Consider the following 24,831-nt stretch of genomic DNA (forward strand, 5'->3'; position numbering starts at 1 on the left):
GGAAATGTCTCACATATATCGCTCTAGCCATAAAATGCCGAAACCATAACCCTATTATTACTCTATCTCTATCTGTGGGAGGTAGAAATTATTTACTTCCTGTCGTCAAACGTTCTAAGCACATGCATACGAGATGACCACAATCCCCTCTGGCTCCCTCCGTTTGTTGTGGCACTGTCTCATCTCTGATCATTGTAACTTTGAACTTTTTTGGCATCTTGTTTCCAGAATTAGTCCAATAATCAATTGCATCCAAGTATTTAGCCAAATGAGTGCTCCATCCCTTACAAATAATATCTCTCAGATCAAACAATGGTATGTAATTCAACATACTGTCATATACTATCGTCTTCAGAGATGGGAGCTGAAGCTCGACGAGAAGCCAATGACGACGTTCCATAACAGGGATAAACACCTGCAATCATAAATAATAGTTCAATTGCGTACATCAAATATTTATGAACACATTTAAAATATTCACAAATAAATACTAACTTTATCGACCTCCCACCACGCAGGATAAAGTTTAGCTTTTCCATTACCCAACACATATAAAACATCTCTCTGATCATTCAAGTGAGCTACGTGAAAAGACGAAGGCATAATAGTCCATCGCGTATTTTTTATTTTCTTCAATTTCCTTATTATCAGAAGACGTGAAACCCATGCATCAATATACTGTTTTATAAAAAAATACATATATTAGTGAATTTAATGAATTTAAAAAAAATTAATCAAAATGCAATATAAGAAAAATATAAGACTTACCCCCCATTCGAAATAGCCATTGTCTTCAACCCCTAATAAAACACCCCACCAAGACCGATCAAGAAACAAATGCATATCATCGTCGAGTTTGCATATGTCAGCGTAACACCCCTGGCTCTGCTCATGTAGATAAAAATCAACTACGGTCTTAGCCCAAAGGGTATTATCCTTAATTGTGTTCGGTAGTGTTCTCCTCTCCACTTCAGATACCGGATACCGGAATGGTACTGACCGGTAACTGATACGAAAGCCAAATCTAATCCATCATATCGGGCACGTGAGGAGGTTTATCAATATGTCGACATAATATGCCATGTGAATCGGGCTCTTGAACGGTGGGAGGGGCCTCTTGAACGATGAGAGGGGCCTCTTGAACGGTAGGAAGGGCCTCTTGAAAGATAGGGGGCCTCTTGAACGATAACAGGTGAATCGGGCTTCTTCTTACGGAGTCTTGGAAGTATTGGGGTGAAAGGAGACATAATGGCACGTGCACGACGTCTGATGCGTGAACCCCGTCGTGCAAGAAAAACCCGATGTAAAGCATCTACCTTATCGGGCCGCAAAAAATAAATTAATACATAATTCAGTAAATAAACAAATAAATAATGCCGAAAAAAGGTTATTTGCATTTTTAGTATAGTATTAAACAAACTTACCTCATTACGTAGAGTATGAACATCATTCTGCAACGTTGAAACAATCTCACGTAGAGCGCCTACCTCATCACATAAAGTAGATACCTCACCACGTAAAGTAGATACCTCACCACGTAAAGCACCACTGTCATCGCGTAAAACCTCTACCTTACCACGTAAAGATCGTACCTCATCACGTCATGCACCATTGTCGTCACGTAAAGTACTGACCTCCTCACGCAAAGCACTGACCTCATCACGTATCTCCCCTAACTCATCCAGTGGAGGTGGAGAATAGGAAGATAAATGTCGTGGCATCTTTGCCGGTCGCCTATCATGAGGTGATGGTGGAGAAGAGGCTCGATGATGTGATGGAATAGGTAATGAATCTCGTTGTGGAGGTGTATAATCGGCTCGATCAGGTGATGGCTCTCGAAGTGGGGGGTGCTCATCATCTGTTCCATCAAAAAAACGCTTACTAGCTTGCCACCAATCAGTGGCAAGCTCAGCCTCTGTGGGTGTCAGCCTCTGTAATGGATAGTTGGCCTCCTAACAATATAATAGCTCAAACAAAGTTAAATGTCTACTAGTAATAACTTGTTTATATATGGTAGTATTTATGTTAACTTACATCATTCATCGTCGTATATGGTAGTAACTCTTCCCAATCCAATAGCTGGATCCTCCTCCAGGAAATAGCCCTAGGAATATCATTTGAATTTTTGATTGCATATGTCTGCATGCTGGGAAAAGCCTCAAATATCCAAATCTACAAACAATATAATACATAAACATTAGTAATTGTTAAATAATTAATTATAATTTTGGAAACATTATATAGAAATTCTTATCTTAAAGGCCCAAATAAAGCCTGCCAAAGTGTATTTGGAACCATGGCCACGCAAACTTTTTCGGTCCTCAAAGGCAGAAGACAACTTTTTCCAGGTAGCTTCCATAGATATGAACCCCACGGAAAGACGTTCCATGCATTTAGGTCCTCTACCAATAATATTAGGTCCTCAGAAATAGGTTGTCTGGCCTCTTTGCCTAAAAGTCGGCATGCAAAAGTAATAAAAGGCATACTCAGACAACATCGAGGTCATCAATCTGAGTAAAACCATCTTTAACAAGTAATCTTTTCAAGTCATCGACGTGTAAACCGGGCTTCGCCTTTGCCAGCTCAGGAAAAACCCGAGATAACCATGAAGGGCATGAGATATGACTAGTATATTGACCTACTTCATCGTGTCCGAAGCATAAACCAGTGATTAAGCAAAACTCCTCCCACCCAAAACAAGTATACGCCGGTGGAAAATGAAACCATATCTCTTCATCACCACGTTGTATCCTCTCAAGTAGATCGTTAGTCATGGTCTGAAGAAACAAATGGGTCAACATAGCATCTCCACCTGGATGTTGTACTTTCAGCCATGGCCTGAAGCAAGTATTCTCAAACAATTTTCTTTGTATAGGTGTAAGTATCGACGCTATTGTAGTGGCTAGGCTTAATTTATTCCTTAGAGTCAATAAAGCCGAAAAAAAAATTCTAACAAAAACAATAAACATACCAAGTTAGATATACCAAAAACTACAAATACACTATAAACAGACATGATATTAAATAGTGAAAATAAAGCCAAATATGTTTCAAACTAGCACGGTATTCACCCAAGTCATTATTCTATCATAGTTCACAAAATGCATCAGATAACATTCCAGAAGTAAGCACTTATATAAACATTTAAAAGGACAACATATATGTTTAGTGCAGGTTCAAGGACAACATAAAGAGTAGTAGTTTATTCTTGAAACTTAAATTCGCAACACTGTGAAGTTAGTATTTGTCTTTGTTTTTTGGTTGAAGTAATGCAATTCATTCAAGTTTCAATTTGCAGAAGAAAGTTTTTGAAACTTAAATTCGCAACACGAAAATGAAAATCGCAACGCGATTTTAGTTTCGCGTTGCAATTTTCATTTTCGCGTTACGATTTTATTTTCAAAAACTACTCTTCTTCTGCAAATTGAAACTTGAATGAATTGCATTACTTCAACCAAAAGACAAAACAAATACAAATACTAACTTCACAGGGTTAAAGACTAAACAGTTTAACAGTATTGGCAGCAACAGAATGAATTTACTAAGCAATCTAAGTGAAATGGTTAATCTATTATTGAAATTACCAGTAAATTTATCATTAATTCAAATATGAAAAATCTAATAATAATACAAAAATTTCAAAATAAAATAATTAAAAAATAACCCTCGGTGGTTGATTTTTCATTTGTGACCGTGAATGGTTGTGAGGGTGGCTCTGAGAGATGGAGATAGACGGATTTCACCGGAGACGGGGACGGATTTCGTCGGAGATGGGGACGGATGTCGCCGTAGAAAGTGAGAGTTGGAGATGAGACTGAGTTGTGATTTAGGGTTTTAGGTTATGATTTGCGATTATACTGTTTACATTTGTGTTGCGAAATTAATATTGTGTTTCGAATTCGAAAATAAAATTCGCGTTGCGAAAATAAACGCACTTTGCGAATTTGACTTCTGTGTTGCGAATTACAAATTCGCGTTGCGATTTACATATTCACGTTGCGAATTTTGGAAACTGAGTTGCAAAATTGGAGTTTGCATTGCGAATTTGTTGATCATTTTTGCAAATCCAAGAAAATGGTTAAAATCGTATATTATAAGGTATTTTCGGTCACTGGAGTTATTTTCTCTTATAAAAAATTATCAATGAGAATCACGATAATTGAGTTAGATAATATTGATTATGTATTATAAAAACATAAAATCTATAATAAAAGCAAGAGAGAAACTATAGAGAGGGAATATTACTTTTCAATTGTTTGTATCTAATAATTTTTTACTAAGTTACTTTTTAGAGGACAAATGATGAGTATGATTAACATTTATACATCATTTTTCATATGCTTCTAGAGAGACATTTGTTCGCTAAGTTTAGTAAGTGTGAATTTAGTTATTTTAAGTGACTTTTTTAGGCCACGTAGTTGTGGTGAATGGTATTTTTGTTGATCCGTAGTTGTGGTGATTGGAAACTGTTAGAAATATCTTTGAGGTTTGTAATTTTATCGGGTTAAATTAATCTTTAAGTTGAAAATATTAAAATATATTTTATTTTATATAAAATATTATAAAAAATTAACATTTTAACATTAGACTAATTTAAAATATAAAAGAAGAAATTGAATTAAGCATTAACATTTTAAACTTAGGGACTACTTTAAAAGCTTTTCATTAGTTGGGGACTTCTGTATAATTAGACCACATATAGAAAAATAAATTATATATTACCATTTTAAACTTAGGTACGTACTAATTTAAATTATAAAAGAAAAAATAAATTAAACATTAACATTTCAAACTTAGGGACTACTTTAAAAGCTTTTCTTTAGTTTGAGAACTTCTGTATAATTAAACCACACACAGAAAATTTGACAATTTGCAGAGATCGTGGATCGAACACGCGACCTTCATATCATCAGCCTGACGCTCTCCCAACTGAGCCCGCCGTTGTTTAACGTTAAAATATTATAATTTTTAGTTTAAATATTTCATTTCTTCTCCGCTTTCACTTTCTTCCCCAGAAAACCCTTTATAAAATGCCATTCATATTGAAAATTAAAAGGAAAACATATAACAATCGATTTCTTTAGTCAACTTCCATTGTCATTGACAATGACGCTTCTTTATTTTCGTATTGGGTAATCTAACCAAACAAAACCCTAACCTTTCTCCTTTTTGTTCAATACTTTTCTTTACTTACTTTTTTCCTGGATTTATTTTTCTCCATTTCTCAGCTGGGCAGGAGAGACTGAACCACGGGTTATTTTCCGTAAGACCTTGCCACAAATCCTCCGGTATTTTTTTCTTCTTCAAATTATTCTCAAGTAAAACCCCAAGACTACAAATTTAATTCTTCTGGTTATTTTTTGGGCAGGGGAGTCTGTGACAGTACTTGCTGACCGTGATACTACCTTACTGAGATACTTTGATTGCACCCGTTTAGGTACTCCGTCTGCTTTCAATGGCAGAGTTGTTTTTGAGTTCGAAATCATGGAATATGTATGTATTTTTAACATTTTTTAATATCAATTTTTTTAAACATTTTTTGTTCTAAGGTGCAATGATAAGTTTATGGCTTCTCTTATACTGCCATGAATGATGTAGCGTGCTTCTGGTTTTGTTGGCAATCAGGAATAGTTCAGCATTATGCAATTCTCAGGAACAATGGTAAGTTTGTGGTTTCTCTTGACATCTCTTGAATGATCTAATATGCCTCGGTTTTGTTTGGTAATTAGGAATACTTTCTATGTTTGACATATGAATTTTAATTTATTCTTTCTTGTGTTGTTGTTTATTTGAGGGCAGAACAGATTGATCATCCTATCCTGATCACAGAATGTGTGCAATCCAGTTCAATCTCCAGCAAAAATGGCAGAACTTCTTTTCGAGACTCACGGAGTTCCATCTGTAGGTATAAAACACTCATTCTAATGTCGCATAACATATCAGGCTCATTTGTTTTAACCGACTGATACACGGTCCTGTTATATTTTATGTATAGTATATCTGATGCTTGACATTTTTCTGCTTGTGAGTTGTGACTGCAGATTCTTGTGTCGATGCTATATCAGCTGCGTGAGATTTGTGAGAAAGATACATGGTCTAGCTATTGGTGGATGTATATCAGCTGCGTGGGATTTGTGAGAAAGATGGTCTACCTATCTCTCCAGGGTCAACTCATGCCATTCCAGTATGTTTCCTAACATTCATAATTTACCTTGATTCATATATTTTCAAAGTTGTAGTGATTGTTATTTAGTTTTCGAGCATGTTAGCAAGTTGGCATGATGACAGTAACACTAAGTTAGTTTCTCGTAGAATTTTCCTTAATTCTTGTTACACTTTAGCATCATCAAAAATGTTGGGCACTGGCATCCTCACCATGCCTCCACCAATAAACATGTTTTACTCATCTCATATATGGCTGGAAAAGGAAGGTATATATATCATGTAATGTACTTTAGGATTTCAAAAATGTCTTGGGGCAATGGATTACAGATCCAACTAACCCGGACACAAGCATTGAAGTTCAGATTTATAATGTGGTTTGTTTGAATTCAGTTTGTTGATGGGGAGCCTGTTTACAAAGGATGCTCCAGAACTAACATCAGTGCGGTGGATACCATGTCACTGACAATTTGAAGCAACTTCTTTCACTTAGGTATCCTCATCATATGCGAGTATAGATTCAGCTGGATTGCAAGAATCCAAACCTGTTTGCATTAGAGAATCTGATAATGTTGTCTAAATGACTATAAAGGGCTAGATTCATGTGGGAAAAGATTTAAGATGGAACACTGCTATATTACTCAAGATTACGCTTTAGAAGCTCGATTATTCCAGGTAATGGCTTTGGGTTTGTTTTTCCTTCTGTGATCCTCTTTGCAACTGCCGAGAAAGGTATATTATTATAACAGAAAGGGGACCGCTCATGTGGGTTCTGCGAAGAGGTCTTCCAGAATTAATGAACTTGAAAATCAATTGCATGGATTGGAATTTCTTTTGCAACAACTTGAACAAGTTCAAGAGGAAGAAATCCCTTTGTTCCTTTCGAAGACCGGTTATGTTTCTAGACAGGAAATAGAATTAACTCTTGCAAAAGTAAGGCCAAGGCTGAACAAGCTGAAAATAGTACTGGACCAGCCGTACAAACCAATGGAATTGAGAACTAGTTGACTATCTGGTCCAACGTTGTATATAAACACGGCTTTCCAATGAACAACATAGAATCGGTTTAACTAGTTTAAAATCAGTTGCGAGTACTATACACACATACACACTCTTTAGAATTAATATTTGTGTCATTCCTTTATCAATTATCTTATTGCTCGGCATTCTTCACTATGGCTTTTTTATGTAGAACAGCTGCTCTTTCACCGACCACATCGAGGCACTAAACAAGGAGAATGGATATAGCAATGTTCGTTAAAGACAAATTTCTTAGAATCTGCGAGAGCTTAGCACAAAAAATGCTCAGCAATGCAGATCATTCTCTCGTATTGGTCAATATGCCCACTGCTGCTAACCTAGATGATGCATCAAGTTTGCGCTTACGGTTCAGCTCTGACATTTTGAACAGTTCAATTCCTTGTTTAATTACCGTTACTGTTGAAGGCAAGTACTCCGATCCATTAAAGTTTTCGCCCTGAATCTGTTAAACAGAATATTCAATTTCTTAGTTGAACCTCTCCTTATTTAAATCATTTTTGGTGAGTTTAGTAGAAATTAAGGGCACTGTCAATGTCTTGGGCAATCTGAGACGGGGATTGAAAGTCGGATTTCGAGCTTAACTGTGACGTATCTGAAATTGAACGACTGAATGTATAGAAACTTATGATTTTCGAATTATTAATGTATTAAATTCATGTAAATATATAGCACTCAAATATGATCATGACACAAAGGTTGTCAGATCTAGCGGCCTCTCTAGTTTTCTTCGATAACCTTACCGTGTTTTCATTGCAGTTTCTGCAACATGTGGCAGTACTGAACTCAATGCACCACAATACATAGACAGCAGAGCTCCAGCATCAAAGCGATCATGCTTCCTGCAAATTCAAAAAAAGAAGACTTAATGGTGTACACATATAACTAGGGTTGAGCATGGTTTTGAACGGTCTTAAAACCAAAATCATGAATCATATGTGCAAGACTGATCTTAAAAGCTGTGAACTGTATGAATTGGCTCACAACTTTTAACACCGATTTTAAGGTCATAAACCGTTGCTCACCCTTTACATACAACATTGAAGGCAAAAACACACCATCCCAAGTCATGGCATCAGCATTCAACACGCAACTGCAACATCTGGTTGCGATTTCTTGTGGTCAGGTTCAATAAGCAGAGGATTTTTCTGGAAGTTATTTCTTAGCTGACCGCAGGCAGCACTTGCATCCAGACCCCTTGTTTGACGAATACTAACAGTTATCTTGCGGGACTCAAGTGCACCTGCAAATGCTGACACCTGTGGAATGTAATAAAAGGGTTTACATATAAGATAAAGAAATTGTAGAGCTTTATATCGGTAAAAAAACAAGGACAAAACAATATATAGTTGTTGGCATACTGCTTTTTTGTATGGCCGTCGATACTCAGAACCCTCTATCGGATTGAAGGGTATCAGATTAACATGATAACCACGTCCCCACTCATGCAGTAGATCAGCTAGTTCTCGTGCCTGTTCTACTGAATCATTCACTCCAGCTGCATCAAAACAAAACAAAAGGATTACAGCTTTAAACCACTTCTTGATGCCCCTGAAGTAGTAACTAGGCATATGCCTGAGACGCAAAGTGCTAAAAAAGTTATCGCCTGAGTAAAATATGGTGCAATATATCTGTGTGCATATTTACTGTCTACATATAAATAAAGCTGTCCAATTAATCTTACAAAACATTAAAAATGCTTGGCAATAGACCATATTTCTTTGTGGTCTCATGCCTGATGTTGAATGTTCAAATATTGAGAAGCAAAGAAATTGATATTATCCCTTTCTCTTACTAGAAAAGGTACAAGTAATAAAAACTGAAGAAACTAAAAATAATTTCAATTGGGCAAACCTTTCTTGTGCTGCCTAGATGAACCAAGCATGTGCCAAGCACTTTTGTTGTCTGGCACTAAGGCACAAGTGCCTAGATACATGCCCTGACAACAATGGGCAAACAAGAAACTTTTTAATATGAAATTTCAGGTACCTAGCAGTGCATACTCAAAGGAGACTCGTCGACTGGTTTCGGCAAAGTAATCTCGGCAGTCCTTCATGATTGCATCAAGGGGGTAGGATTTCGCACTGGGCACAATCATTTCCCTGAGTTCCTGGTTTGGAGCATGTAAGCTAATGACAATGAAGTGAGTTAAATTTAACATTTAAAAAGCCTCAGAATCAAAATCATTCAGATATTCAAGTCAAGTTGCAGTTTTTACACAAGACAAACCTGACAGCCAATGTTGACTGAAGCTTGTGAGAAGCTAGTTTTCTTATGGTGTTTGGAACTCCCACAGTGGAAATTGTAATCATTCTTTGCCCAATTTGTATATCCTGGAGATAAGAAAAAAGAAAAAAACATTGGAGATGAGCTTAATATAAAAAGCCACATAAAATCATTTACTAGCCTGATCAAACTCAAGATGTAAGATGTACAACTCAAGCTTAGCTCAAATTTTGATGCTCAAAGCTCGGTTCAAACTCAATTGAATTTTACTTCAAAAGTTTGACCTTGCTTTGAAATAAAGATCACACTGCTCGACCCAATCAATTAGGCTCATTTATGGGAGTTGCCTGTCGAGCATTAGAATACTCGAATTCAACTAATATGATAGCTTGAATTGCTCTAAAACAAAAATAACTGATCTAGATTCAAATTGTTTTCCGAGCCGAACCTGAGTAGCTAGTGACACAGATGTCATAGAAACGAAGGTTTCCTTTATTAGGAAGAAAAAGAAGAGAAATCAACTGCATTTTATATGTTGTCAGAAAATTTTGCAACTTGCAAAAATGCACCTTATTCAAGCATCGATGAGCGTCAAGTACAGACTTCAAATTCAACATGGGCTCCCCCATCCCCATGAAGACTACATTTGTAACCCTGTGCTTGAAAATATCCTCAATAGCCAATACCTGTTCACACAAATTGTCTTTACCACATTACCCAAACTATAACGTCATCATAAATTCAAATGGAAAAAACAGCTTCTGTTCTTCCAAAATATAGCAATTCAGCTAGGATTTGAATTTCAAAGCTACTAAATACCACATGTTAAGGGTGGTTGCTTGAATCAACTGTACTAAATTCTGGAAAAAGCTTTGAAAAGCATGCATGTACATGCAAAAAGAATTGAAGAAACGGATCATATATCTGCTCGATAATTTCATGCCTTTGAAGATTCCTTGAGTATTTTCTTTTAGTCAGCTCTTTAAAGTGGCTATGTGAATCAACTGAGTTAAATTTCAGATTCTGATCAATTTATTTTCTAAAAAAAGGCTGAAAGCATGTGTAAATGCAAAAGGTTGAAGAAATGGATTATACAGATGCTTAATAATTTCATAACTTTCAAGATTCCTTGAACACTCTCCCTTTCTAGCCACCTCTTTAAGGTGAGTACAAGAATCGGTAACATAAGATCCGGAGTTCAACCTCTTTAACTTCTAAAAAGGTTTGAACACATGCATGTACAGGGAAAAAATAAAACATAATAAAGATATGGATGATAAACCTGCTCGATAATTTCATGCCTCTGAAGATTCCTTGAATACCCTCCCTTTCCAGTGGCACAAAATGAACAGCGTAATGGGCAGCCTACCTGAATATCGGAATAAAACATGAAACAAGTTGAAAGTATTGCATGAGATAACATCAGAAATGCATAACTGAAGAAAATCTTCCTCCATCCAACTCCTAAAAGTAACTACAAAACATAAATGATTAAAAAAACACCTGTGATGATACACATGCAGTAAGTTTCATTGAACCCTTTTCATCTTCAACTGGAATGCCAACTGTTTCGATCAATCTATTATCCTCCAACTTTATCAATAACTGAATGATCAACAAAACGAACATACATAATTAAGAACTAAACCCCACAACAAAACAAAAGCCGAATATCTAATTTACTGGGGGGAAAATAATGGAGCTCCCAGAGATTATGATAATCTAAACATATATAAATCCAGAAATAAATCCTCTCTATCTAGTCATTACTTTGCACTACTGGTTGCCTCTTTAGAATTTAACTCCCTATAATTATTCACATAAAAATTATAATTCAACTTTTGTATATATACCAAACATCATTTCATCTTCAAATGCAATTTTTGCCACATGCTTTGGGATTTAAAGTTGATTAGTAAACATATCTTATGTTATCTAACCTCTTCACTTTTTCTTAAAGTATGTATTTGAGACCTATATTCAATATATATTCTGATGATTTCATCTCAAATGAAGTTTTTATGTAACGCTTTCAGAAACTATGTACTGAAAATACCTATGTTATCCAAACTCTTCATTTTTTTCTAAAAGCATATGTTTTTGACACATATTAGGACATGAGTATGAGACATGATCATCCGAATAAAAAACCTTCCAAAAGTTACGTAGCTGTATAGGACTCATACCAGCATCTTGCACTCAATCTCGAATCCGAATAACATAGAAATATGAAGCAATATATAACATTCAGGTAAAAAGGAAATTACCTTAACAGTGCCATCGGCAGCAGTAACAGTGTGATAAATTGGAGACCTTCCTATTTTCCATCCAGCTTCTATAAGATCGTTTCTAAATGCTTGAGGCACTATTTTATTAACAAAACAAAAAATAAGTTAAATATTCACCAAATTAATAAATAAAAGAAATTGTATAAAATGATTCTCACAGTGACTAAAATCTTGAATTTCTTTTGCCTTCCTCTTGTAAATTAAATGGTGTAGCTGTTTTCCTCTGTAGCTTTGCTAAACAATCAACAAAAAATGAGGGGGAAAACAATTATAAGAATTTTTTAGTGCAATAAATGAATGTAAATTTTTTAAGTTCTGTAATTACCTGGCCGAACTCGACGGCGAGTTGTTGAAGGTCATGCTCGGTCATGCCGAGGAGGACACGAGGGTCCACGTGAGGGGCACGCGAGGAGGAGGCGGTGAGATTGCGCGACGGCGAGGCAGTGGTGGAGGCGGAAGCGGAGACGGTGAAGGAACGATGGCGGGTTGCACGTGCGAAGGGGACGATGCACACGTGCTGAAGCACGGAGAATTTGGTGGCAATCATGGCTTTCGTCGTCTTTGAAGAGCAAAAGCCTCCCTGCGGATATCAACTTTCAGCCTCATGAAATGGCTAAAACCTTAAACCTCGCCATTTTCAGAAAAAGACGAATCTACCCCCTAGAGATCAACTGCTTTAGATTCTTTACTGGGCCCATAGTTTTCTTACGGTCCAAAAGAGATTGGGCTTTAATAGGTTAATTGTTGCCCGATTTAAATAATGAAAGTTTAGGGTAAATTACAAATTTAGCAACAAAACTTTACTTCTCTCTTATTTCACTCATTATATTTTTAATTTTTTTCAATTTAATAAATGAACTTTGTACATTGGATTTTTTTATTCACTCCACCGTTAACTTTATAACAATTTTATGACTTGACATAACAAAATGATTTCTTTAATCTTTAAAATTCATGTAAAAAAATTTAAAAAAATATTGGTCAAATCTCCAAAGTGACCTTCTGTTACCTTAGATGAAAGTTGTTGTTAATTGTTAGAGAAGAAAGATAGAGCGAGAAAGAAATGAGGTCTAAAGATAGGGACCAAATAACATCGCATCACCAGCCACTCATTAACAGTCTTGTTGTGGGGTGCAGGTGGAAAACGAGGTTGTGGTAGTGGTGGACTAGTTATAGTGATTATGAGCCTGGAGATGTATGACATGAGCCGCATCCGTATTCTCGCATTGATCAATACAGAGATGAACATGGTTAATCCTTTTTTTATGGAGTCATTTTACTTTTTTCCCTTTTTTCATTTAAAACAATTATTATTTTTTGTTTCTGTTTTTTTCATCTGAGCTCCTTTTTAACTCTATCTTCGCTCTCCTCCATCTCCTATTTCAACAACGTCGTTTTTGACGAAATACACCTTGTTTTACGTGTGATGGTTATTAGAAATGGTTTGTTGGGAACTTGGCATCAGGTGTTGTTGTTGGTACTTCTTCCTGCCGTATCCACCATGCTCCGACCAGCGGTGCCATCTCCGATCGTGTAAGGATACAAACTTACTCTTTTTTCTTCATGTTTTAAGTTTTCGGGTTAGATCTTTCTAGAGGATAACATACAAACCCGAAACAAACGAGAAATTTGCGTTCTTTTCTTTCGTTTATCTCTTCATCAGACCGTCAGATCGTCACCCAATTGAGATACATTATTCGTTACGACCGTGTTCACTTGTTGATCGTACAAATTTCTAATCGGAGTTAGCCTGAAATCTGAACAATGGTTGTCTAATAATGGTACTTCTTGTCCTTTTGTTTAATCTGATTTTTGCTTATTGTTTATTGATTTTAAAGCTTATTGGTGTTGGATTTGCTTTAGGGATTTAGTTTGACCAAAGGGATAAGACGATGGTGATTTCAGGTCAGGTTTCAGTGATGATGACTATTAGGGTCGTTTGGTTTAGGGAAGGTGGGATTATGTCCCTGTTTGGTTGATGGTTGATTGTGAATGTTATTATTAATAATATTTTATTATTAATAGTAGATTTTTGGGGTATATTATCAGGAATGTATCATTCCCTTAAGGCCCCGTTTGGTTCATGGAATATTTCATTCCTACGGGGAATGTTTTTTTCCGGGTTGAAGATACCCACGTTTGGTTTCTCCACCTTCTCAAATACCAGTCAAAAATTAATACCAACAGTGTTTTTTTTTCCCGTTTCTCCGGGAATGTTATTCCCCATCTCCCTCAGGTATTTTCTTATTCCCGTCCCCTGCTTCCTAAAATATCCTTCTCCCCGCTTGGTTCTGCTGAAACAAAATTTTCTTCTTCTTCAATTTGGCGTTGATTTCTGCTTCTGGCATATTAGGTTTTGCTTGGAGCCCTTCTAAAGACGAGAATTCCTTCTCCTGCTGATGACGAGAAGAAGCTTAAAGCCCAGCAATTCTCTCACAAGGTTGGAAAAGAATGGCAGAAGAATTGGTGCTAGATTTGGAGGAGCTTAAGCAGCTTCAATGCATCGCGAAGAGGCCACGTATTTTATCTTTTATTTCCTCTGAGATTCGGAACTTGGAAAAGGTCCCCCCCTTTTTCTTAGATATTGAAAATTTGATGTTTTGAATGAAACGCCGTCATGTTATTTTGATTCGATTCTTCATATTGAATCTAGTTTAGATATCCTGAACATTTCTAGTTTCTGGGTTTTTCTTAGAGGCTTTTCACGGGGTTTGCTTTCGCAGTGTAGAAGATTTCATATTCAATGGTGTTTGGCATTTTTCTTGGCTGTTTATTGAGTTCTTCTGTTGCAGACATTGAAAGAGGATGCAAATGGAGCTTCTCCTGCTGCTGCTCCACAAATTCCAATTCCTATTGCAACCTCAACAAATTCCAATGGTGTTTATTGAGTTCTTTTCTTTTCATTTCGTTTTATTAAAGTATAATCGGGGATGTCTACAAAATGGAGTTACAAGGACTTTGAATTCTTCCATTTCAAAAGCGCTGCTCTCCTGTCTTTTTCTCTTTCTTTTTTCCTTTCTCCATGAATGCACAAAAGATTTGATGTACAAGCAGTCTGCTTCAATTTCCGCCGCCACTTCTAGGCAATTTTGTTTACTTCTGTCAGAATCTATTTTAGATTTCAGGTTCATTTTCTTTTTTTTTCTTTCACAGGGCAAAGATTGTTTTCAAAACTGCTGGAGTTTTGCTGGATGAAATGCGAGATAAGGGATTCCAGGCACTTAAATACAAGGTTATTATTCTTGATGAAGTGCATGAAAGATCCATTGAGTCTGATCTTGTCCTTGTTTGTGTGAAGCAATTTCTACTGAAGAACAAAGACCTGAGGTTAACGATTAACATATTCGTTCAGTTTCACAATGTGTTTTATTGACAAATTCCCAATGTCTAAATTAATGCCGGTTTGTGTAAATTACAGAATATGTACGAGGAAGGGGATGAGGATATGAAAAGAACAATTGCCAAAGCATGGACTGATGCAAGATCTGGCAAGACTGGTGATTCTTTTAAGGGTTTTCGTTGAATTCCATATGAAAATGGGTATTTTTGGGGTGGATTTTAGCACAATGGTCTTTTCTATGCTTATTGTGGGATATTGTCTTCTTGAAGTTGCAGAAAACTTGTTTCTGGATGTTTTTTTCTTGGTGTGATGAAGTATTGAAATTTGGAAATAGGTGATGTTTTCTCCATGTTTAAACTATTGTTGGATAAGTTAGATTAACATGATTCGTCTGTTTTAGTCTCTTTGCTATTGGATTTGGTTCGGGGGGAATAGGTTCCATTGTGACCTGAACTCAGAAAACGTGTGGTGTTGCAGCTTATCCTATGTTTCAATTCCTTCTTGATTGCATGAATTTTGACTTCTTGGCAAAGTAATACCCTGCCTCTCCCTTTTTAGATTAGAGAGACAACAGTTGTCTTTAGGAAGACTTCACGATACAAAGTGATTCTGGTGGCCAAAGATTATGTTTATAGCTCTGTTTTGGTACTTAATTTTTCTTTTCTGTATATAATATATTAAAACGACATGCACCTCGAGAGTTGAAACCATAATCGAATCCAACCGTGTAATATAATTTGTTTTTCCATGTCATGCATCTGATAACATATCTGTCCATGGATTTGGTTGTGGCTTTTGTACCCAAATCATTATTCACCAAATAGTAAACTATTTCAAAATTTTATAATTAAATTGAAAAAAAAACAATTTTCTTTACCATGTACAAACCCAAGTTGGGGCAAGATCCAATACGTAAATCTTTTGTCCAAGATTTGGTTCATACAGGTTGGGAGAATAATTAGATCTTTAAACGAATCTACTTGAACGGAAGATAAAATAACCATATCTAACAAATAAAAGACAAACATCCCAAGAAAAAAACAACGAAATCTACATTACAAAATGGCATAACCCATATTTGCCATTAGTTTCGTTTCCAGAGAGGAAGAAAACTTCTATAGCTCTAAGCCGTATTTGTTTTGTATGCAAGATTTACACATGATCCATTGAGACAGCAGAAAAAGCAATGTTTTATTTTATTTAAGCATTGCAAAAAACCTACCTTGTTTTAATATATTTAGTTAAATGTTGATGTAAAATTTTAATATATTTTTACATAAATTATGTAAAATTTAATATTAATTAAAATTAAAATAATACATGATATATTTAAATACTCAAGTAATATACTATCAACAAATAGAATTTTTATATAAATAATTTTTATTTAAATATTTAGAATTTCACTTGTTAAAAAACAAATATAGAACAAGGACAATTTGGTAAAATATACATTCCAGTAATCTTTTATTCCTCCAACCAAACACTGTAATCTTACATTCCTGCCAAATCAACCAAACACAGTAATGTAACATTCCCAGTAATCCTATTCCCTGGTAATCTTTTATTCCCACTGGTAATCTTACATTCCGTGAACCAAACGCACCCTTTCATTTTTGGATTTATAAAAAAAATCTATAATTAAAATTTTACCCTTTCATTAAATCTCTTTATATTTTTAATTTTGTAAAAATATTATATAAATTTTATGAATTTAAATTTTTTAAAGAAAATATATAAATATCTTATATTCCTGCTAAATCAACCAAATATAAAATATAATATTCCCAGTAATCCTATTCCTTGATAATATTTTATTCCCACTGGTAATCTTACATTCCGTGAACCAAACGTACCCTTAAGGTGAAGGGGGATTGATGATGGTTGGTTTTGGCTTAATGCGTGTATTAAAGCTTGGGTTTACAGAATTTTCGGTTGACTAATATTAATATCTGACGAATTTTATTTTTTAAAATGTAAATCATACATGACTGCTTTTAATATTAAAATAAGCCATGTAATCAACTGCTATTAATGATAAAATGATGAAGTCTAAAAATTTCAATGTATAAAATTAATTTATTAAATTAAAAAAATTAAAAGTATAGTGAATGAAATATGAGAAAGAACAAAGTTTAGTTACTAAATTCATAATTTACCCAAAATTTTATTAACAAATGAACCCAATAATAAATCAAGCTTGCTTTTAATACCAATTACCTATTAAATGCTTGCGAAAATTATAAAATACAATTTGTTAATACAAAGTTAAAAATAGTAAAAATGAGTTACAACTGAAAGTCTTATCAAGAGCGTAATATTTTAACTTGGACAAAGTAAAATTTTCAATTGTAATTGAAAATATTACATTCATCGTAACATTTTTTGTTATAAGCCCTAAAATCCCTAATGTAATTTTTCGGTTAAAATCGAAAATATCATAAATTTATATAACTTTTTAGATTGAACAAAATAATATTTTAAATTAGAGATCGTGTTAAATTAACCTTATGTTAGGCTGTTGCAGCAAAACCATCCACGCCCAAGACTTTAAAACTAATATAAATTTAATTAAATATTAATTATTTAAGTGTTTTATTTAAATAAATTTATAATACTAATTACAATATACAGTGAAATATAGAACGTAACAAAATTATAATATAAAAAATAAAATGAAATAGGATATAAAAATAGCATAAAATGAAATGAATATATGATCCGTTCAATCCTATTAGATAATAGTAATACAGATCAATCTGGTGATACAATTTCTTTAATACAAATCAATGCATGAGTCATTACGTGGACTAAAAAAATTCAAGGTAATCTTTTGTGGACCTTAAATTCACCTGGCTCTCATAATTTTATAATTTCCCACTAACTTCTTAAATGGATAATTTGTGAGGTAAAACTTTCATTTTTATTTTATTTAAAAATTTATCTTTAAATTTTTATTTTAACTGTTCGGTTTATAATTTGATTTTGAATTGAATTATCATTTAGTCTAAATAATTTAATTGATTTATACACACTTTTGAATAGTTTAAATGAATGTTTTAGTTCTTAAAAAGATTTTCTTATCATCTTATTCGAAAAAATGAATTTAAAAAATAAAGTATATTTTATAGAAAATTATCTGCTGCAATGAGAGAAACATTGATCAAGGCAGTTACGATAACAATCCCAACTTATATTATGTAGAGTTTCGTCATTCATTTGATTTTTTGCAATGAAATAAATGTTTTTCTCGTCAGGTTTTGGTGGTGAAATTTTGTTGATGCAAGGAAAGGTATATCCTACATTTGTTGAGTAACTAAGTTAAAAGGAAAGATTTAGGTGGCTTGGATTTTTAGGCAGTTAATCGAGCTTTGGTCGCAAAAAATTAAATTGAAATTCAAAATCTAAAAGCGCACACCTTTTACGTTGTTGATGGCGTAGACGATTTTTTAAGCAACAAGTGTCTTTGCTGGGACGCAAGCACTGATCATCAAATTGTTGCTTTAACTCTTTGCCGAGTACATATACAGGTCTTGTTGTCACCTGCAAGTCTTCCTTGAGGAGCAACTTATGGCCCACAAAAATGAGCATGCACTGAACTTAAGTCCTTCGGATGTGAGGCCGAAGCAGAGTTGTAGCGGGGAGCCTCAACATGATCCATATGGGTAAGCGATCAGCATTACTGCCCATGTTCAACTTCATTACTGCTTTTCATTGAACCAACAGCTTCCTATTTACAACCAGTTAGTTTCTTAAACTGATTTTGTGATTCATATCTATCTGGTTTTATCACACTTGTTGCTTTCTTGTTTTTCTTTTTCTTTTTTGGTTACATTATACAAAATATTAGTATTAGTATTAAATATTTTCAAAGCTTTTCAAGGATATAAGACAGATACATACCTCTCCAAAGCTGATCTCTAACGATAATGATCTAATTTTACAACATAATTCAGCTCGATTGAAAACTGATTAACAATGATCACTTTTCGTCTTTATTGATTTTTTTTTATTTCTTCGATTCCTCTTTTATTTTAGGTTAATTTTTGACAAGTTCCTTAACTAATATAGAACATCAATGTAATTTTAATTGCTCTTTTTGATAATAATTCGTTTTAAATTTTATCTCTTAGTTTTTTATTTTATCTTTGGACTATAATTTTTATAAATTGTTTGTTATCATCAACTTGATAATGACTGTTTATACACTTTGATAAATATTATGCTCCAACCTGATAAATATTAACTTAAAATTGGTGAACAAATTAAGAAATTAATAGTGCTTCAGTTAGAATAATAATAATAATAATAGTGATAATAATGGTTTTTCCTCATCTTGAATTGAGGGGAACCATTTTTGGGGATCCATGGGTTGTTTGGGTGAAGGGTTAGAGTGAGTTATCGGGTGTGAGTTGGTGAGTAGATGGAGGAGCAATAAAGAACGAATTGGTGTTCGTCAGGTGCGATGGAAGGGGTTTGGGACAGAAGGGTTTACTAAAAGGCATAATGTTAAAATTAGTTTTTAATGTGTATTAAAATAATTGTTTTGATTTTTTTAGAGTATTTTGGTTCTAACGTTTAATCTCGAAACAAAAAACCTTCTATAGATGGAAAACATTTGTTAAAAGAAGATTAACACTAAAAAATAGGAGTTCTTTTATTCTAAAACAAAATGTTGAGGGCCAAATGCCTCGGAAAAAAAAATAAAGTCAGATTGATTAATTTATCAAATATTAGAAATCTTTTTATCTTATAATAAAATATTTAAGTCAAAGTACTAAGAGAAAATAAAATCTAAAATGATTATTTTAATAAACAATAAAAATTAATTTTGACATTATGCCTTACTAAAATTATTAACACAGATTAGGGTACACCGAATGACAGAGATCGAACGTCCTCTGATCATATCAAGTGAGATAGTGATTTCGCGAGCTGATTATTTAAGATGGTCGAAATGTGACAAATCATATGGGGTGGCCTATTTGCAAGTTCCAAGAGCATACGATGGTGGCTTGGAGATAGGGAAAGCAATTTGTAATGACGAGAAATTGGGAGAGAAAATGGGAAATTAATTTTTTTTAGTTTTGTCACAAATATTTAAAACGATGATAAGATAATTTTTATGATTAAAATTGTTATTATATTATATTATAATATATTTTTATTTAATTTTAATAAAAATTAATGATCGGTGAACAAAATAAAAAAAAATAATAATATTATATATGAATTTATAAAAAAGTAATTGAATGATGAAAATAAGAAATAAGCGAGATACCAAATAGGTAATTTATTTAAAATTTCAATAAGTATTTAGGTAGTTTACCCTAATATTTAATCTCTTACTTTAAGGTTCGAACTCACGACCACGAGATTAAGAATCTCTGTTAAATCTACCGACCGAATTTTCATTCTCGTTGAAGAAAAGTCTCTGTTAAATCTCGCCTCTACTCACCAACAGCTAAAAGCTTGGGCGGAAAGTAAAGATAACCGAAAAATAGGGGAAATGGAGGTTTTACTAACGATGCTGGAGTTTTTTGGCGGTTTTGGTTTTGATCTTTGTTTTAGGTTTAGTTTCTGTAATCGTTCTGGAAGCCTACAGAAGACGTCACAATAATGCGTACTCTTTTTTAACCCTAATTTTATCGTTTTTGGTTTTATTTGATTTCGTTTTAATTCATACTCTCTTCTTTCTCCAATTTAGTCATGTTGAAGCGCCGGCGATCTTTGAGGATCCGAAATCATTGAAACAGGTAAAATTCCTCTTACCTATTGTTTTAAATTTAAATTGTTCTCTGCAATCGCTTGTTTGGTTGCCGGGAAATTGTCAAACTCCGATTATTTTTGCTTTCCTTTGACTTCTGTTTGGAAATTAATGGAAGAGCCAACTTTCAGAAGCTAAATGTAACAAAATAGTCATAAATGCTAATTAAGTTCGTGAAAATGGTACTTAGTTTTATAATTCCTTTCATTCCAACAAGTGAATAGGAAAAAAGAATAAAAAAGGTTAGAGAATTGATAGCATTTCCCACTTCATTTTTTGTGTGAAGAAGTCTATGTTTTTAGAAATATGTGCAAGAACTAATTATACCGATTAGAATTCTGTAACTCCGTTTTCGAGTTCATTCTGTTTAATATGAGATTTCTATTTTAAATTTGTTTATTTATGGTATGACGATATATTTGAAATGGGTACAGATTCTAAGAGTTTGCTGGATGCATCTTTTATTTCCAGGTTCCTTGTCCCAGTATTTTCGATCCAGCAGAGAAATACTTGTCACTGATCATTCCTGCTTTCAATGAAGAGTATAGGCTTCCTGGTGCTCTTGATGAAACTATGAAGTAAGCTAGTGCTTCTTTTTCTAAATCCTTAAAGTCAGAACATATATGCTTCAGTTGGATGGTTTGTGATAACAAATATGAAAAATGCTGAATGTGTATCGTCAATAGTTAGTATTTAGTAATATCTTGAATGCCAGCATGTCAATCTGATTTCTTCGCATAAAAGGGGCCGAAAAAAAGTAGACATGAAAATGCAGGATTATTCAATTAATTGATTTTTTCCTCGCATCATAACGATAAAATTAAGGACTTTTTTCTTTCTTTAGCTCTTCGTTCTCTATTTGTAGCTTTGATTAACCATTGCCTTGTTTTCAGGATAAAAAATAGGGCTTCTTAGACATTTTTCAAGACAAAAAAATATTGTTTCTTAGACATGTTTCGATGAGTTAATTTGAAACTACACCCATTGTTGTCACTGAGAAGATTGTGATGTTAAATAGTAATCGTTTGATTGTGTTCCTTTGCAGTTATCTTCAACAACGGGAAACAAATGATAAATCATTTTCTTATGAGGTACCTTTCTTTTTTTGTCTTTTAATTGGATCAGTTAAATCGGTTTGTGAAGTCTATTATGTTCAGCAGCCTATCATGAAATAGGTTAATTGTATTTCTGGCTCACTGCCTCTGGGTACAACAACCATTATTTTCCTTTTTGAAGAAAACATACCACTTAAATTTATGTTTGATGCATGCATGCCTCTTACATGCTCGACATGCAGGTATTGATCGTTGATGATGGAAGTAGGGATGGAACAAAGAGAGTAGCTTTTGACTTCGTAAAAAAGTATGGTGTAAACAATGTGAGGGTTATCCTTCTTGGTAAAAACCATGGAAAAGGAGAAGCAATAAGAAAAGTGAGTCTAACCTAAACCATTCATTTGGATATTCACAAACATTTTCTGATGCCCCCTGCATGATAACTATGGATTGAAGCACTTTACCTCTGTGAAAGCATTGTAAAACAGGGAATGCTACATTCACGTGGTGAATTACTTCTAATGCTAGATGCCGATGGGGCTACCAAGGTTACTGACCTAGAAAAACTTGAAAATCAGGTTTGTAAAAGACTGGCTACCCTTTGTAAAGATATACCGTGTGGTACAGATTATCTGATGTTTTACACTTCAGATTCATGCAGTTGCAAGAAAAGATCATCATGGTGATCCGGCAGCTGATAAGGCAACTTTTAGAATATCTGATATCCCGATAGTTGCGATTGGATCTCGTGCCCATCTTGAGGAAAAAGCTCTGGCTACAGTTAAGTTTACTCACAAGGCTTGTTATTTAGTCATATTTTAATATTGTATTCTAAGTGGCAGAGCTCTTGTTGAATTTTTTAAATTCTTCTATGTTCTAGAGGAAGTGGTACCGCAATTTCTTGATGAAGGGTTTTCATCTTGTGGTTCTCTTGGCTGCTGGTCCTGGTATTCGTGATACACAGGTGTGTTCCCTTTTTGTATAGATTTCTAATTTTCTTCCCTAAAGTAACATCTTCTCTCTGTTACTAACAAAATATTTACTGAATCGTCTATAAAAGTTTTCCTGATCTGGATTTCTTCATAAAATGCAGTGTGGTTTTAAGATGTTTACTAGGTCTGCAGCAAGGAAGCTTTTTACCAACATCCGGTTGAAAAGGTGATCTCGGAGACAATATCCAACGCCTATCCTCAAGGCTTTGCTTGGTAGAGTGAAAAGAAAATTGGAAGAATGAAAATTTTAAGGGATAAATAAGTAGAAATATGGAAAATATTTTTTTTCCATTAGTGTGCTTGGTAGGAAAGATGGGAAAAATAAAATAAAAGAAACGTGATTTTCTTTCATTCGTTGCTTGTTAGAGTTGAAAAATGAGAGGAAAGAAAATAAAGCTTTTGAAAAATACATAATTTTGAATTATCTTACATCTCTCTCGCATTTTCTCTGTTCTTTTTCTTCCAAATTAATTATAATGATTTGCTTTTACACGTGAGGATGTAAAATGATTATCCCTCTCATTTTTCTTTCTTACCAATTACACTCACAATTTATTTTCTTTCTTTTTCCTCCTGTTTTTCCACTTAACCAAGCAAAGCCTAATTGTCATTACTTGCTTATCCTATTGTTAATAATTCAAAACAAATCTAAACTATGTGCTTAGATCATTGACTGCCATTGACATGCTTGTTTTCTCTTTGATACTCTTCTACTTTTCTGATGTTTCCCATTTAAAGATAAGCATCAAATAAGGAGAAATAAACAATAGAAAATTAGAAAGAAATGGATGGAGATGAACTCATGATGGAAATTCAGTTTTTTAGTTGTTGAGAACAGACAGAAATAACAAAAAAGGAATTAAGTTATCCTGTTAGTAATAGATATTTGTGTTCATGTTTGTTTCATCCTTCCTTGTCTCCACTGTTCTGAAAAGATTTGCCAAGTAATTTTCGATAGAAAATTTCGATTTTCTTTCCATCAAAACCAGATGAATTCATGTCTCTCATCTTGAACACACTTGGGGATTTGTTTGTTTTAAATTAACTTGTCCAAGGTCTAGCATTTAGATAGCAAGAGCAGATATCATATTGTATTATTCATTGCTCTGATCTGTTTGAAAATTTATGTTAAATGACTTAGAATCACACTCAAATTATATGTGCAGGTGGTGTTTCGATGTTGAACTTGTTTTCCTTTGTAAATGGTTCGGCATTCCAATGCTGGAGATATCTGTAAACTGGTCTGAAATTCCCGGATCCAAGATAAATCCATTAAGTATACCGAATATGCTTTGGGAGCTTGCCCTCATGTCCATAGGATACAGAACTCGGATCTGGAATATTAACTCCTGATGTCTGGATTTTCTCAATCCATCGAGCAATGGCAATCAAAGAGAAGCAGTGCAAGTGATGTGATAAGCTTAGGTTTTAATACGCTCTTTCAGACAACACCTTCTACGATCAGCTTTAACCAGTTTATGCGAGCTTGTTCTTTCTGCAGTTCACCGCGGCTGGAATATGCAGTATTTTCCAGTTGTAATATTGATCGAGGTAACACTTTTTAGGGGGGGAAAACTTTTCTTACAGTTTGATAAATTGAATTACGAATGTATTTCTTGGATAAGTACTTTATTACACATTTACGAATTCTTGGCAGTATAATATGGATTCGATATGTACTTTTTTCCTACTTTTTCACTCATATCCCAACATGGGTTCTTTAAAAATTCCTTAAAATTTATTGAAAAATTATTAAACATACTCATGATTAATACTCACTTCGTGTCAGAGCGTCGAGAATGAATAGGTTTCTTTTATTAGGTTCTAATAGGAAAAGGAAGTAAACACCTTTTCCTTGCTTGGATTTTTTGTTTTTAACAAAATGATGACTCTATAATGAATGTATATATTATATATATTGATATCTATTATTATAAAATAAAATACAGTTCATAAATGATGA

At 34.0% G+C, this 24,831-nt stretch overlaps 2 protein-coding genes and 1 long non-coding RNA gene across 7 annotated transcripts; 2 read left to right on the forward strand and 1 right to left on the reverse strand.

Annotated features, from left to right (window-relative positions):
• Window positions 1-5,179: 5,179 nt before the first annotated feature.
• LOC120197792 lies at window positions 5,180-7,801 on the forward strand. 4 transcript variants are annotated; one of them, XR_005523308.1, is made up of 6 exons: window positions 5,180-5,263; window positions 5,369-5,437; window positions 5,550-5,661; window positions 5,800-5,905; window positions 6,042-6,184; window positions 6,556-7,801. It is a non-coding gene; the product is annotated as an uncharacterized LOC120197792 (long non-coding RNA). The 4 variants fall into 4 exon arrangements; XR_005523307.1 differs by having other exon boundaries at window positions 5,201-5,288; XR_005523310.1 differs by having other exon boundaries at window positions 5,201-5,288; window positions 5,805-5,905.
• Window positions 7,802-7,917: 116 nt separating this feature from the next.
• On the reverse strand, window positions 7,918-12,320 carry LOC120197791 (probable dual-specificity RNA methyltransferase RlmN). 2 transcript variants are annotated; one of them, XR_005523306.1, is made up of 11 exons: window positions 12,040-12,320; window positions 11,873-11,948; window positions 11,694-11,791; window positions 10,930-11,031; window positions 10,709-10,795; window positions 9,996-10,112; window positions 9,430-9,533; window positions 9,190-9,329; window positions 8,562-8,698; window positions 8,226-8,459; window positions 7,918-8,042 (listed from the first exon to the last, which is right to left on the reverse strand). XR_005523306.1 is itself a non-coding variant. In XM_039199191.1 (10 exons), exons 1-10 carry the CDS (start codon window positions 12,259-12,261, stop codon window positions 8,283-8,285), a joined length of 1,260 nt encoding a protein of 419 aa, XP_039055122.1. In that variant the 5' UTR covers window positions 12,262-12,320; the 3' UTR covers window positions 8,216-8,282. The 2 variants fall into 2 exon arrangements, 1 of the variants encoding a protein (XP_039055122.1); XM_039199191.1 differs by lacking the exon at window positions 7,918-8,042 and having other exon boundaries at window positions 8,216-8,459.
• An 8,259-nt stretch (window positions 12,321-20,579) lies between these two features.
• Window positions 20,580-24,314, forward strand: LOC120197914 (dolichyl-phosphate beta-glucosyltransferase-like; the record flags this gene model as incomplete). The annotated part of the gene is made up of 10 exons (XM_039199310.1): window positions 20,580-20,677; window positions 20,762-20,810; window positions 21,293-21,399; window positions 21,867-21,912; window positions 22,119-22,253; window positions 22,365-22,454; window positions 22,528-22,656; window positions 22,757-22,840; window positions 22,970-23,034; window positions 24,035-24,314. Coding segments are annotated over 10 exons (990 nt in total), but the record flags the coding sequence as incomplete, so codon positions are not given.
• Between the last annotated feature and the right edge of the window lie 517 nt (window positions 24,315-24,831).

Source organism: Hibiscus syriacus, unplaced genomic scaffold, assembly GCF_006381635.1.
Source record: "Hibiscus syriacus cultivar Baekdansim isolate YM2019G1 unplaced genomic scaffold, ASM638163v2 tig00117056_pilon, whole genome shotgun sequence".
Lineage (NCBI taxonomy): Eukaryota > Viridiplantae > Streptophyta > Magnoliopsida > Malvales > Malvaceae > Hibiscus > Hibiscus syriacus.